This window comes from Carcharodon carcharias, chromosome 31 (assembly GCF_017639515.1).
Source record: "Carcharodon carcharias isolate sCarCar2 chromosome 31, sCarCar2.pri, whole genome shotgun sequence".
Lineage (NCBI taxonomy): Eukaryota > Metazoa > Chordata > Chondrichthyes > Lamniformes > Lamnidae > Carcharodon > Carcharodon carcharias.
In genome coordinates, this window is record NC_054497.1 from 758385 (window position 1) to 773948 (window position 15564).

Genomic DNA, 15564 nt, shown 5'->3' on the forward strand with positions numbered 1-15564 from the left:
CAAAGCTTTATTTCTCTTTCTCGCTTCTCTTCTCTCAAACGACGTCGTTTTGTGCTGATTTTTCGACCTTCTAGTTCTGTCCCGGATTCTCCAAAACAAATAGATGCAGAAACTGGGTTGAGGAGGAGGAGGAGGAAGGCAGGGGGATTGCAAAGATGCATAGCCACTGCTGGCGCAGTATAAAGTAAGTTCTGAGCTGAAGGTTCAGCAAAATCGTTTCTGGCGCTAGTTTCTCCTTCCCCCTGGAGGTTGGGGAGGGGAGAGTTTAGCACACACTCGATTGGCAGTTGTTTCAGCTCCCTCTCGCTCACCCAAATGTCATTCCTCGACCATTGAGTCGGCTGGACATTACAGAGGAAGGGGAGAGGCGTGTACACACACACACACACACACACAATCCCTTTTGGGGCAAAAAAAAGGAAGAAATGAGATTGTTTAGCTGAATAAGACAGCAGAGAGAGAGAGGGGGGGGTGGAAATGACAAACTGATACATTTCAGTCCACTTGATGTGGAGCGCCAGGAACATTTCTCTCTCTCTCTTTCTCTCCCCCTCCCGTTTTGTTTGTCCAACTCTGTGAAACTTTTTCTGAAACTCTCCTCTTCTCTCCCCCTCCCCTGTTTTGTTTGTCCAACTCTGTGAAACTTTTTCTGAAACTCTCCTCTTCTCTCCCCCTCCCCTGTTTTGTTTGTCCAACTCTGTGAAACTTTTTCTGAAACTCTCCTCTTCTCTCCCCCTCCCCTGTTTTGTTTGTCCAACTCTGTGAAACTTTTTCTGAAACTCTCCTCTTCTCTCTCCCTCCCGTTTTGTTTGTCTAACTCTGTGAAACTTTTCTCTCCTCCCCACCCCACCGCCACCTCTGTCTCTCCGGCCTCTGCGCAGAGAGGAGTATGGCCGGGCTGGAGGATGCCTGGGCGAACGGCTGCCTCCCGAATTGCTTCGGCTCGGAGGACGAGCTGGAGATGAGGAGAAGGAGCAAAGGGATCGACCAGATGTTGGCCAAGGAGAGACCTTACTTGAGGAGGATGGTGAAAATCCTGCTGCTGGGAGCCGGCGAGAGCGGCAAGAGCACCTTCCTGAAGCAGATGAGGATCATCCACGGTCAGGACTTCGACCGAAAGAGCCTGGAGGAATTCCGGGACACGATTTATGGGAACGTTATCACGGGAATGCGAGTTCTGGTGGACGCCAGGGAGAAGCTGCGACTCCCCTGGCGGAACTGGGAGAACGAGAAACATGGGCTGTTCCTGATGACCTTTGAGAACAGTTGCATCGGAATTGTGGAAGGGCATTTCCAGAGGATTTTACCAGCTATTCGGACCTTGTGGCAAGACCAGAGCATCAAAGAGGCCTACAGGAGAAGGAATGAGTTCCAGCTGGTAAGTCACTTGATGTTAGGAGGGGCACTATGATTATTTCTAGGAGCTTGCCATCATTCTCACCTCCAGGTTCACCCCCTTTCAGTTTTGATGCATGCACCTTCAGACTGAGTGAACACACTGACTGGAATTTTCCACAGAATTGGATTTTAACTGGTGGTTTCTAAACATTCCTTCATGGGATATGGGCGTCGCTGGCTAGGCCAGGCCAGCATTTATTGCCCATCCCTAATTGCCCCTTGAGAAGGTGGCGGTGAGCCGCCTTCTTGAACCGCTGCAGTCCGTGTGGTGTAGGTACACCCACCGTGCTGTTAGGGACGAGGTTCCAGGATTTTGACCCAGTGACAGTGAAGGAACGGCGATATATTTCCAAGGTAACTATCATGTAACCCTACACATCCGACATGTGTCCATGGCTCAGTTAATGCACCAGATATTGTGGGTACAAATTCCACTCAAGCATGTTACTCAGGCTCTAACCTGACATTCCAGCTCAGCATTGAGGGAGTGTTGCACTTTCAGAGGTGCCATCTTTTGGATGGGGTGTTAAACATCTGCCCTATCAGATGGATTTACAAAGTTCCATTGTGATATGTGAAAAAGAGCAGGGGAGTTCTCCTTTCAGTATTCTGGCCAATATTTATCCCTTAACCAATATCACCAAAACAGATGATCTAGTCATTGTTGTATGGGGAGTTTACTGTGTGCAAATTGGGCCAGCATATTTGCCATTGTCACTGACCCAGTGACAGTGAAGGAACGGTGATATATTTCCAAGTCAGGATGGTGAGTATCTTGGAAGGGAACTTCCAGGTGGCGGTGTTCCCATGTGTCTGCTGCCCTTGTCCTTCTAGATAGTAGAGGTTGTGGGTTTGGAAGATGCTGTCAAAGGAGGCTTGGTGAGTTGTCGCAGTGCATCTTGTAGATGGTGCACACTGCTGCCACTGTGTGTCAGTGGTGGAGGGCATGAATATTGAAGGTAGTGAATGGTATGCTGATCAAGCGGGCTGCTTTGTCCTGGATGGCCTTGAGCTTTTGAGTTTTAAGCGGAGAGTAGTCCATCACTTTCCTGACTTGTGCCTTGTAGATGGTGGACAGGTTTTAGGTAGTATTTATATGGCTGGTCTTGTTAAGTTTCTGGTCAATAGTAACCCCTAGAATATTGATAATGGGGATTCAGCAATGGTAATGCCATTGAATGTCATGGGGAGGTGGTTAGATTCTCTCTTGTTGAGATGATCATTGCCTGGCACTTGTGTGGCACGAATGTTACTTGCCCCTTATCAGTCCAAGCCTGAATTTCGTGGTCATGCTACATGCAGGCACAGACTGCTTCAGTATCTGAAGAGTTGAACACTGTATAATCCTCACCGAACATCCCCCCTCCTGATCCTTTTAACGGATGAAAGGTCCTTGATGAAGCAGCTGAAGCACTACCCTGAGGATCTCCTGCAGTGAGGTCCTGGGCTGAGATAATTGGCCTCTAACTACCATAGATATAAACTGCAGCTCAGTACTGTATCCTGATGAACATGAGTTACAACCCCTTCCAGAAGGTAAAGCAATGGCCCTTTAAATTAAAAGACACATCATCCTCAGCTGGAACATTGTAGAGGAATGGTACTGGGAATAAGGAGATTTATGCGAGTTATTACGATCCCTTGGAGACTGATAACCTTTTACAAGTAGATTTGAATTCCCAGTGCAGAACTTAAAGGTATTGCATGAGAAGATTTAAAGTTTTAAGACTTTTACTGTAAGAAGCAAACTAAAGTCAACATCGTGACTAAACATTACTTAGTTGGCAACTAATACTTTAAACTACAGAAAAGATATGAATGTCTTAACGTGACCGATAACCTCCACGCTGCTCTGCACAGGAGTTCTTATAGGAAACAATCTACCATCACTTGCAGCTTCCGCTGGGTTCATTTCTCCCTGTTTCACGGAGTTGTAACATCCTGTAATCTTCAAAGGTCCTCTCAGAATTCCCAAACTGACTCTTTTAGCAATAAGGCCCACTCCAGTGATTCCTTCTCTTGGCCTCACCAGGGCGAATTTCCCAGTGTCCTTAAGTCACTGTGGGTTCCTTCTCTTTAACCAGTGGGCAAACTTCCCACAACATTCTGCCTGGTAGCCAACAGAGAAAACAACTTTTTTCCTTTGTAGGGAATGACAGCTGCTGTTCTGCCTCTCGTTCTCTCTCTCTCTCCCTTTTCAAAGCAAGAACATCTGCTTCTATCTGTTTTATAGTGTTAATCCTGGCATGTGCATTTCAATAGCACATGACCTGGGCCCCCAGTAAGCAAGCCACTCAGGCTTGTTGTCAGGTAGAATGTCTAATAGATCATGTGACTACCTTCATTACCCCATTTTACCTTAAATTTAAAGAGACAGTCCAAAACATAATTATCTTATAAAATCTCGCATGTGTAACAGAGTCTAGAGAAACCGAGGTTGTTCTTCATGGAACATTGAAGGTTGAGGTAGATTTAATTGAGGTGTTCTCCTTCTTTGCTATATGGTGCTGTGACCCTGCCACTGGAGATTTTCCAAGCGTACTTCAGGGACAGCGTGCATTCCATGTTATGCCATGCACCAAACATGGACAAAGGAAGTAGGAAAGCTCTTGCATTTCTATTGGTTGAGATCACATTGAAAGGCCTCAACATTTGGTCAATTACTTTTTGAATGCAGTGCTACGTACACACCAACAGCAACTTGTCAAATAGTATATTTAACAGGTAACATATCCCAAAGTGCTTCCTGGGGGTGTATGATGATAAAACGTGGCACTGAACTGTCCAGAGAGATATCAGGACAGTTGACCCAGAGGTAGGTTTGAGGGAGCATCTTAAATGAGGAGAGCGAGGCAGAAAAGGTTTTGGGGAGGGAATTCCAGAGGTTAGAGCCTCGGAAGCTGAAGGCACAGCCACCAATGGAGGAGGGGTTACACTGCAGATGCACAAGGGGCCACAACTGGAGAGAGACAATCTTGGAGGGTTATAGGGCTGGACGTGATGTGGAGGGATTTGAATGGGAGGAGGGGACATGGAGGTTGCCATGCCGAGAGTCAAGTGGTTTCACGAGAGGCAACGAGATGTCTTAAATGCTGTATTAAAGGTCACCTCCAAGTAGAGAGGTGCATTTGGTGTCTTCCCTATGCTGTTTAAGTTGCGGTAGCAGAGGGGTGGTTCCAATCACCATGTTGTACAGAGACAGACCCAGAGTACATCAGTGGCTCAGAACGTGATTACAGCTGCTCCATTATATCCACTCTGCCTTGAGGCTTGGGTGAGAGGCGGGGGTGGGGTGGGGGTGGGGTGGGGGTGCAGCATTCATGAATGAATGTTAAGTAATTTGATGTGCATCATGCTGGATGTCAACGTTGGTTTTTTTCCCTGAAAGATGAGTGGTTTAAGGATTTAAGAATTTTAGCAGTAAAACTCGCTCTGCGTGCCAACTTTTCTGTGGCAGAGAAGGCTGTGCAATTTGCAGGCCTGGATGAAGAAAGAGGCATTGTCATTGACAGTCAGAGGCTCGACGCAGCCATGGGAAGAGTTAGATACACCGCTTCTTCCATTCCTTAATGGGTAAATGCTTTGTCTGCAGTAGCACTGAGGTAAAGATGAAGAAAGATGTATTATTCTTTTGAGACAAACAGCCTGGTCTTTGATCCCAGGTCTGCGTCGGAGAGATGGTGGGGAGGCTGGAGAGGGGACGTGATGGGAGTTGCTCCAACTGGCCTCAGCCCCCTGAGCTAGGAAGGAGAAAAGTCTGCTGATTTTTCACTCCCGGTCGTTTTCTGGCCACAGCCAACAACACGCCATCTTGCATTTATGTAGAGCCCTTCATGTCGCGAAAAAGCCCCAGGGTGTTTCACAGGAGTGTTACGTTTTTAAAAAAAATTGTCACCTAGGCATTCGCTCGCAAAGCCAACATTTACTGCCCATCGTCTCCCTGCTTACCCTTGAGGAGGTCATGGTGAGCCGCCTACAACTGAATGGCTTGCTAGCCCATTTCAGAGGGCAAACCCATAACCACTACCATCTAGAAGGACAAGGGCAGCAGATAGATGGGAACACCACCACCTGGAAGTTCAACTCCAAGTCACTCACCGTCCTGACTTGGAAATATATCGCCATTCCTTCACTGTCGCTGGGTCAAAATCCTGGAACTCCCTCGCTAACAGCACTGTGGCTGTACCTACAGCACAGGGACTGCAGCGGCTCAAGAAGGCAGCTCCCCACCACCTTCTCAAGGGGCAATTAGAGATGGGCAATAAATGCTGGCCCAGCCAGCGAAGCCCACATCCCATGAATGAATAATTAAAAATGGAGGCCAGATCAAGAAAGGATGGCAGAGTCCCTTCTCTCAAGGACCTTAGCAAACCAGTTGGTTTTAATGAGAATCCAGTCATTTCATGATCATTATTAACTTTATTCCAGATGTAGAGTTAATTGATTTTAAATGCCCACAGCTGCAGTGGTGGCAGTTGGAGCTCTCTGGAGTGTTAGTCCGGGCCTCTGGATAACTAGTCCGGTAATGTTACAACCATAGCACCTACCATCGCCATATCAATTAACATTTGATACCAAGTTACATAAGGAGATATTCGGGCAGGCTGTCGGAAGCTTGGTCAAAGAGGTAGGATTTAAGGAGTGAATTAAAGGTGGAAAGGTTCAGGGAGGGAAGTCCAGAGCTTGGGGGCCTAGGCAGCTGGAGGCATGGCTGCCAGTTCTGGGGTGATGGAAATCCAGGAGGTGCAAGAAACCAGAATTAGAGGAATGCAGAGATCTCGGAGGGTTGTAGGGATGGAGAAGGTTACAGGGACCCATCTCCTATCTGCAGCCCGTGGCTCTGGATTTGGAAGGTGTGAGTATCAGGTGCAGAAAGGGTGTGGTTCATTCCATGTTCGAAAAGCTGTTGATGCTCGCTGTCTAAGCTCTTGCGTGAAGAATGAGATAGAGTAAGGCTGCCAGCACCCATAGAGCTGGGACTCCAGAAAACACTGAACACACTAGCGGGAGGAGAGGGGGAAGGAGTGGGGATTGTGTGTGAAGAGAAGTGACAGGAGGCATGATCCATATGACGTTCATCCTGAAGGATCAGATCCGATAAGGAAATACATACAGACATTGCAATGTTCATGTACAACATGCAGTCTTGCTGTTTTTTGAGCGGTAAGTAAACTTGAACTTCCAACCCTTGCCATTTTTACACGCCCAGCACCTAACGTGTAAGAAACTACACATTTTTCTTCAGAGGTTATTGTTGAAAAAAGACACATGTCAAAGCTTTTCATATTGTCCTCATCAGGACAATTTGCAAGAATACCAAATGTAAAGGGAACAACAATTTGTACTGCATGAGAAGAGACTGCTGGTTTGTTGGTAAGTGGACTCTGATTGATAGAGGTGGCTGCCATGGAGAATGCACCTGCTAACTGATGACTCAGTTAACTGGTGCATTCTCCATGGCAACACCTCTACCAATCAGAGTCCACTTGCCAACCAATCAGCACTCTCTTCTCATGCAGCACCAAATGGTTGTTCCCTTTACAATTGGTGTTCTTGAGCATTGTCCTGATGAGGGCAAGATGAGAAGGTTCGAGAACGTGGCTTTTTCAATAATATTCAAGTTCTGTAATGCCAAACGGCTATCAGCGATTATTGTAACCCAGAGGCTACTTTCTGCAATGCAAAGGGAAATTTAAAAAGTCCATCCTAATTTCCTTTGAGAAGGTGGTGGTGAGCTGGTTTCTTGAACCGCTGCAGTCCGTGTGGTGTTGGAACACCCACAGTGCTGTTAGGGAGGGAGTTCCAGGATTTTGGCCCGGCGACAGCGAAGGAACGGCGATATATTTCCAAGTCAGGATGGTGTGTGTATGAAAAACCTGGTGAAATTGGCCATAAATTTACTTTTGGCCAGTTGGTTTCTTATAGAGATCTTCAAAATTATGAAGAGGGGGGATAGAAATAGAGAAAATATTTCCTCGTGTGGGCAAGTCCGGAACGAGGGGTCACAGATAGTCATCAATAAACCCAATAGGGAATTCAGGGGAAACATCGTGACCAGAGGGTGGTCAGAATGTGGAACTCAATAGAATAGGGGTTAATTGTGGTGAATAATGTAGAGCATTTAAGGGAAGCTGGATAAACAAATGAGAGAGAAAGGCAGAAAAGGATATTTTGATGGCGTGAGATGAAATGGGACAAGAGCTGATATAGACCAGTTGTGCATGTTGCTGTGCAATAAATTTTGTGGAAATCCATATTCTATCATCATGAATAAACTCGGTGATGTTCTAGATTTACTATTCTGTACTATTTGTCATCGTACATGCCTCTGAACGTCATATTACCCACTGTTAGTTGCAGGACCTGATTTCTCTTCACACACAATCCCCACTCCTTCCCCGTCTCCTCCCCTGGAGTGTGTTGAGTGGTTTCTGGAGTCCCAGTTCTGTGGGTGCTGGCAGCCTTACCTTGTCTCATTCTTTGTGCAAGAGCTTAGATAGCGAGCGTCAACAGCTTTTATGAACATCCTGTCCCCACCTGATACCCACACTGTCCAAATTTAAAAAAAAATTCATTCATTGCCCTTGTTCAGAGGGCATTGCTGTGGGTCTGGAGTCACACGTAGGCCAGACCAGGTAAGGATAGCAGATTCCCTTCCCTAAAGGGGTATTAGTGAACTAGATGGGTTTTTTATGACAATCAACATGGTTTCATGGTCATAATTAGACTTTTAATTCCATATTTTTATGCCATGGTGGGATTCAAACCCCAGTCCCCAAAGCATGATCCTGAGCCTCTGGATTACTAGCTCAGTGACAACACCACACCACATCATCACCTTCCCGTACCAGATCCACTAGCTAGCCATCGGGGATGCATCTCTGTAACCTCCTCCAGCCCTACCAACCCTTTGAGATCTCTGTGTTCCTCTAATTCTGACTTCTTGCACCTCCTGGATTTCCATCTCCCCACCACTGGCAGCTGGGGCCCAAGCTTTGGAATTCCCTCCCTGAACCTCTCCACCTTTAACCTTCTTTCAAGGCTGATAAGCACAGCCCTCTCTCTTGCAACTCAAACTCTGGTCGATCACCCTTGTGTTCCCTTCTCTCCTCTGCTGTGTCCTGTCTCTGACTTTCACCCTCCATTTAGATCTTTCTCTCGGTCTGTTCTTTAGTCTCGTCACGTTGCTTCACATTCTCGGTCAGTTTGTTGTGTCTTTTACACCAGTTTACATCCTGTTTCCTTACTCCTTTTTCCTGTTTGTCTCTAATCTCCCGCCCACCCTCTTTATAGACTGTTTACTTAATCTGTGCACTGCCTCCTCCGCTTTCTCCTTGGCTTGGCAGCCAAGTCTCCAGTCTGATCTGAAAGTCCCCTGCAGTAGACGTTGAAATTTTGCAACCTTCTGCCCTAACATTTATTAGTGATGATGAACGAGAACCACAGATTTTAACACAGACATAGTTACATCATTGCCTCCTCCTCTGCACACAATCAGGGTAAAGTGCCGGACAGGTTACCATGGTGACCATGACCTTTTACATAGATACTTCCAAAGACTTGAAGGGCCGGTGTTAAACAACAGACACAGACATGACTGACTCATTCTTGTGAGAGAGATGGGGGGAGGAGACTGAAGATAAAAACAAATTAAAATTGGACATGAAAATAGGCCAACTCCTTCATCTGAATACATGCCTTAGAGGCAGAGTCGTGCTGGGATGGGAAGATGCCCTGTGAGGAGAGAAAGAGTAGAATCGGCCTGTACACTCTGGAGCTGAGAAGAGTGGGTCAAAATCCTGGAACACTCTAAGGCAATGTTGAGAGTACCTTCACCACATGGTTCACCTTCACTTACACAGTGGTTCAAGGAGAAGGCCCATCACCACCACCTCAGGGACAACTAAGCATGGGCAGTAAATGTTGTCCCTGTTGGTGATGCCCGTATCCCAATGAGGAAATAAAAGCAAACAGCTCTGGCGGTGAGTTAGGGGCCCAAGGCCATTGGTAGCGAGCCATTCAGCCCCTCGGGCCTGCTTCGCGTGGCGTCAGGCTCCCTGCTCCAGAGATGGAGGAAGCCAGCTGGGTTTCCTGCTCCCATCCAGTGACTCCAGCCAGAAAGTGCTGGTGTGGAAATGTTGGTTGAGGACAGGTTTGGCCGCAGTTCCAACCATCGACCACTGTGCAGCTTCAGAGCTGAAGGATGCAGACTGGGAGCAGGGCGGGTCAGTTGGCACGTTTGTGTGTGGTTCCTAGTCAGTGCCTTTGGGACGAGAGGATGGAGAAGATAAGAAAGGAGGATTTTCTTATTGCCTTTATATAGTGCCTTTCACGACCTCAGGACATCCCAAAGCACTTTACAGCCAATGAGGTACCTATGAAGTGTCGTCACTGTTGTAATGTAGGAAATTTGGCAGCCAATGTGCGCACAGCAAGCTCCCATAAACAGCAATGAGATAATGACCAGATAATCTGTTTCCAATAAGACCATGCTTGATCTTCTATGTATTTTTCTGTCAAGAAGTAAGTTGTGAAAGGGATGAAAGGAGGTTTCAAAGGGACATTGATAAGCTAAGTGAGTGGGCAAAGATCTGGCAAATGGAGTACAATGTTGGCAGGAAGAATAAAAAAAAAGCACATTACCTAAATGGTGAGAGATTGCAGAGCTGAGATCCAGAGGGATCTGGGCGTCCTAGTGCATGAATCACAAAAGGCCAGTATGCAGGTACAGCAGGTAATTAGGAAAGCTAATAGAATGTTAATGTTTATTGTGAGGGGAATTGAATACATAAGTAGGGAGGTTATGCTTCAGTTATACAGGGCACTGGTGAGACCACATCTGGAGTATTGTGTACAGTATTCGTCACCTTATTTGGGGAAGGATGTAAATGCATTGGAAGCAGTTCAGAGAAGGTTTACCAGACTAATACCAGGAATGGGCGGGTTGTCTTATGAGGAAAGGCTAGACTTGTATCCGCTGGAGTTTAAAAGAGTAAGAGGCGACTTGATTGGAACCTTTAAGATCCTGAGGGGTCTTGACAGGGTGGATGTGGAGGGGATATTTCCTCTTGTGGGAGAATCTAGAACTAGGGGTCACTGTTTAAAAATAAGGGGTCGACCATTTAAGACAGAGGGTAATGAGCCTTTGGAACTCTCTTCCTCAAAAGGCGGTAGAAGCAGAGGTAGGTAGGTTTTTGATAAATGCGGGGGTGAAAGGTTATTGGCAGGCAGAGGTTAAAATCAGATCAGCCATGATTTTATTGAATGGTGGGGCAGGCTTGAGGGGCCGAGTGGCTGCTCTTGCTCCTAATTTGTATGTTTGGATAGGCTATACCCATATTCCCTTGATTCCCTACGAATCAGTCAATCATCCTAAATATACTTAATGATTGAGCATACGTAAGAATTTCAAAGACTCACAAGCCTCTGGAGTGAAACCTTTCTCCTCACCCAAGTCCTGAGCCTCCAACCTCCTGTCACCTAATCTCTAGTTCAAACTCTCCAGCTGGGAAGAACCAGCCTCCCTCCATCGGCCTTGTCGAGTCCCCTAAGGGTTTTATACATTTCGCCTTTCCTTTTCCTAACCTCTGGAGAATATGGGACCATCCGACTTGATTAATCCTCACCGAACAGGAGTCAATCCACTGAACCTTTGTTGCACACCCCACCCCCTTCCCTCCTTCCCCTACGTAAAACAAGAGCCGGCAACTCGGCTAAAAGCCCATTGGCTTCGGTGGCACCGGAAGATTCTGCCGGCAGACGGGGCCAGAAAATCCTGCCCAAGTTTTCAGAGCGGGAAGGTCCAATTGAAGGTCACAGCCGCTAATTAGATCGCAAGCCAGCTAGTGGAGAATGAAGCTGGACCCAAATCCTTTTCCTGACAAAAACAAAAATACCTGGAAAAACTCAACAGGTCTGGCAGCATCTGCAGAGAGGAGCACAGTTAACGTTTCGAGTCCGTATGACTCTTCAACAGAACTAAGGAAAAATAGAAAAGGGGTGAAATATAAGCTGGTTTAAGCGGGGGTGGGACAGGTAGAGCTGGATAGAGGGCCAGTGATAGGTGGAGATAACCAAAAGATGTCACAGACAAAAGGACAAAGAGGTATTGAAGGTGGTGATATTATCTAAGGAATGTGCTAATTAAGGGTAGAAAGCTGGATGAGCAAGGTACAGATACAGAAGGCCCCACCCCCTTTCCGATTTTCCCCCTCCTTTTTGTTTTTTTCCAATAATTTATATAGATTTTTCTTTTCCCACCTACTTCCATTATTTTTAAGTGTACATTGTTTTATCTCTACCTTTTAGCCTATTTCGATCCCTTCCCCCCACCCCACCCCCACTAGGGCTATCTGTACCTTGCTTGTCCTGCTTTCTACCCTTAATTAGCACATTCCTTAGTTAATATCACCACCTCCAACACCCCTTTGTCCTTTTGTCTGTGACATCTTTTGGTTATCTCCACCTATCACTGGCCCTTTATTCAGCTCTACTTGTCCCACCCCCCCTTAAACCAGTTTATATTTCACCTCTTTTCTATTTTTCCTTAGTTCTGTTGAAGAGTCATACGGACTCGAAACGTTAACTGTGTTCCTCTCTGCAGATGCTGCCAGACCTGCTGAGTTTTTTCAGCTATTTTTGTTTTTGTTTCGGATTTCCAGCATCTGCAGTTTTTTTGCTTTTGTCCTTTTCCTGACAGCTGGTTTATTTACAGAATGTGTAGGTCTGCCTCTGACCTACTGACGACCAGTCTCCCAGAAGCCTCCTCTTTCATATCTTTTGAGTGAATTAAATAAGCAACTTAACTAACGAGGACCCCCTCCCTCCCTCCCCACCCCCTTTAAAAGGCACTGTAACTAAAAGCAAAAAACTTTAACCAAAAGCTAACAAATTAAAGTGAAATGCCCCGATAGGGGCAAGTTTCTGTTTAAACTCTTTTGGGAAAATCACTGCGGTCATCGAATTAACCAGTTGACAGTCCCTTAAAGGGACACTGTAACTAAAAATGAAAACTTCAGTGGAAACTTAGCAAGTTAAATTAAAATGTCATTGCTGGGGCAAGCCTGTCTTTATGCTCTTCTGAGTAAACAAATTAAAAAAAAGTAAATAAACTGATTAACAAATAAACTAATAAACAGGTTGACAGCCCCTTAAAGGGGCACTGTAACTAAAAATGAAAACTTCAGTGGAAACTTAGCAAGTTAAATTAAAATGTCATTGCTGGGGCAAGCCTGTCTTTATGCTCTTCTGAGTAAACAAATTAAAAAAAAGTAAATAAACTGATTAACAAATAAACTAATAAACAGGTTGACAGCCCCTTAAAGGGGCACTGTAACAATAAGACACGGGTTAAAAGGAAACTTAACAAATCAAATTAAAATGTCGCTCCCGGGGCTGATGACAAAGCCCAGCTCCTGCGGTGTCCACTGGTCGCCGAAGGCCTCAAACACACCGGCACACACCGCCTGCTCCCTCTCCAGGGACACCCGGCCGTGGACAAAGCCTCGGAATAGGGGCCGGACAGTCGAGCCGAATAATCCCTTCCGTGGCTCGCTGCCGGTTAACGGCTACCTTGGCCAGGCCCAGGAGCAGACCCACGAGGAGGTCCTCCGCTCTGAATCCCTCACTCCCCCCACCCCTCACAAACCCGCGCCGCACAGGGTGGCCAAAGGTCAGGAGAGGCAGGGCTGAGGCACAACCAAAATGTGAAGGACACCCCTTTAAATTAATCCGAAAGGGGCTGCAGCCTCGCAACTCCATACGCATGAGGAACACGGACTCCTCGTGAAGTACAGGCGGCCTGGTGATCCGTGAACCGTCTTAATTTACAGTCGTATAGCGCTGCTGAGAAGTCTCTTTAAGTGCACTTTTTTGAGCACCGATAAAAAAGAAAATGGACTAATTAATAAACAAGCAAATTAAATTGACAGCCCCTTAAGTTGAGGCTGTGACAGAAAACAGAAACTTCGACAGGAACCTGATCAAATCAAAATAAAAATGTGATCCTCGGGGCTGATAATAAGCCTCCTGCTCTACTCTTCTGGTTGACGCAAATGAACTGAAGCACAAACCAATTAACGAATCAAGCCATAGAGATTACCCCTTAAAGGGGCACTGTCCCAGAAACACAAGTTCCAAGGAAACTTATTTGAATTACAAGGTGGTTTTGGAGGCTGGTTACACATCCCAGCCCCCATGGCACCCACCAGTTGGGGAAGGAAATCTCTCTCTCTTTCTACTCTTTTGAGCACATCAGTTAAACAAATGGACAAATTAACTAATTTAAACAAATTGACAGCTCCTTAAAGGGGCACTGTGACAAAGGGAAACACTTAAAGAAACCTTTCCAAATTAAATCAAATCAAAATACCGCTTTTGGGGGGCCAGTGGAGCACTCCAGCCCTGCACGGTGCTCACCGGTCACGGAAAGAAATCTCTCTCTTTATTGACTATTTTGAAAAACAAAATCAATAAATTAAACTAAAAATCAATAAATCAGAAGGGTTGACAGGCCCTGGCGGGGCGCTGTAACTAAAACAAAATGTGAAAGGAAACTTCCAAAATTAAATCAAAATGTCACACTCAGGGTGCCTTTGCAGTACCCACTGGTCATGGAAAGAAATCTCTCTCTTTGTATTTGCTCAGGTTACTTAATCAATTAATGTCCTTCACCTCTTGATAACAATTCCCAATGGCAGTCCCCCTCCAAGCCACTCACCATCCTGACTTGGAAATATATCGTCGTTCCTTCACTGTCGCTGGGTCAAAATCCTGGAACTCCCTCCCTAACAGCACTGTGGGTGTACCTACACCACAGGGACAAAATCCTGGAACTCCCTCCCTAACAGCGCTGTGGGTGTACCTACACCACAGGGACAAAATCCTGGAACTCCCTCCCTAACAGCGCTGTGGGTGTACCTACACCACAGGGACAAAATCCTGGAACTCCCTCCCTAACAGCGCTGTGGGTGTACCTACACCACATGGACTGCAGCGGCTCAAGAAGGCAGCTCACCACCACCTTCTCAAGGGGCAATTAGTGACAGGCGATAAATGCTGGCCCAGCCAGCGATGCCCACATCCCTTGAATGAACAAAAAAAAATTTAACAATTGACCCGCGCTAAATAATTGATTTCATCCAGGGAGGGATTTGGAGCAGTGCACTTAGTCTCAGACTCAACGATGGAGGAAACTGGCCAGGGTTCCTGCTCCCAGCCAGTGACTCCAGCCTGAAAGTGCTCGAGGGCAAATGTTGGTCGGGGACAGAATCAGCCACAATTCCCACCCTAGGTCACTGTGTAGCTTCAGAGCTGAAAGGTGCATGTTGCAGGCAGGGCAGACTGGTTGGCATGTTTGTGCTTGGGTCCTAATCAGGGTCTTTGGGACCGGAGAATGGGGAAAATAAGAATTACCTGCCTTTACATAGCACCTTTCATGACCTCAGGACACCCCAAAGTACCTCTGATGCCTAGTCACTGTTGTAATGTAGCAAATGCAGCAGCCAGTTTGCGCACAGATAGCTCCAGCAAACAGCAGGCCAGATAATCTGTTTCCACTTCACTGATATTCTCGGATAAATTCTGGCCTGGAAACCTGCTGGAAATTCTCTGCTTTTATTCGAATAATTTCAAGAGATTGTTCACAGGCCACTTAAGAGGGCGTTTCAGGCCTCGGTTTAATGTCTCCTCCAAAAAGAAAGCACCACTGCCAATGCAGCACTCCTTATGGTACTGCACTGGGAGGCTTGGCTGACGATTCTGTGCTCAAGCCTCTGGAGTGGGACCCGAACCCACAACATTCATGGGACCACAGCCTGTCTGGTTCAGAGGTGAGACTGCTACACACAGAGCCACAGCTAACACTAAATCGGCAAAACATTCAGAAAGGAGCACTGGAAGGGACAAAGGATTGGCTGTCTATACTGTTTCTTTGGATTGTGTCCATCAGAATCCAATTCTGGCAGGGCTTGGTGGGGGAGGGGAGGGCACAGTCTTGGCTGCCTGCTTTAGATAAACAGGAACTCTCCGTCCCCCGGAATATTATTTATGTTTTTGCCATGTTTGTACAAGCACTTGGAAAGCAAACCAATATATTCCGAGCATAAGGTGCAGAAGATGAATTGAACTTGCCTGTTGAGAGTGCTGATGAATAGCGTGGCACCCACA

General features: G+C 46.5%; 1 protein-coding gene across 1 annotated transcript in view; it reads left to right on the forward strand.

Annotated features, from left to right (window-relative positions):
• LOC121271689 (guanine nucleotide-binding protein subunit alpha-12-like) overlaps nt 1-15564 on the forward strand; it is a 149072-nt gene continuing 133508 nt past the window's right edge. Inside the window, exons 1-2 of the mRNA XM_041177840.1 lie at nt 1-184; nt 882-1378. Of these exons, the coding sequence (XP_041033774.1) occupies nt 890-1378 (489 nt within the window). The 5' untranslated portion in view covers nt 1-184; nt 882-889. The remainder of the gene's footprint in view (nt 185-881; nt 1379-15564) is intronic.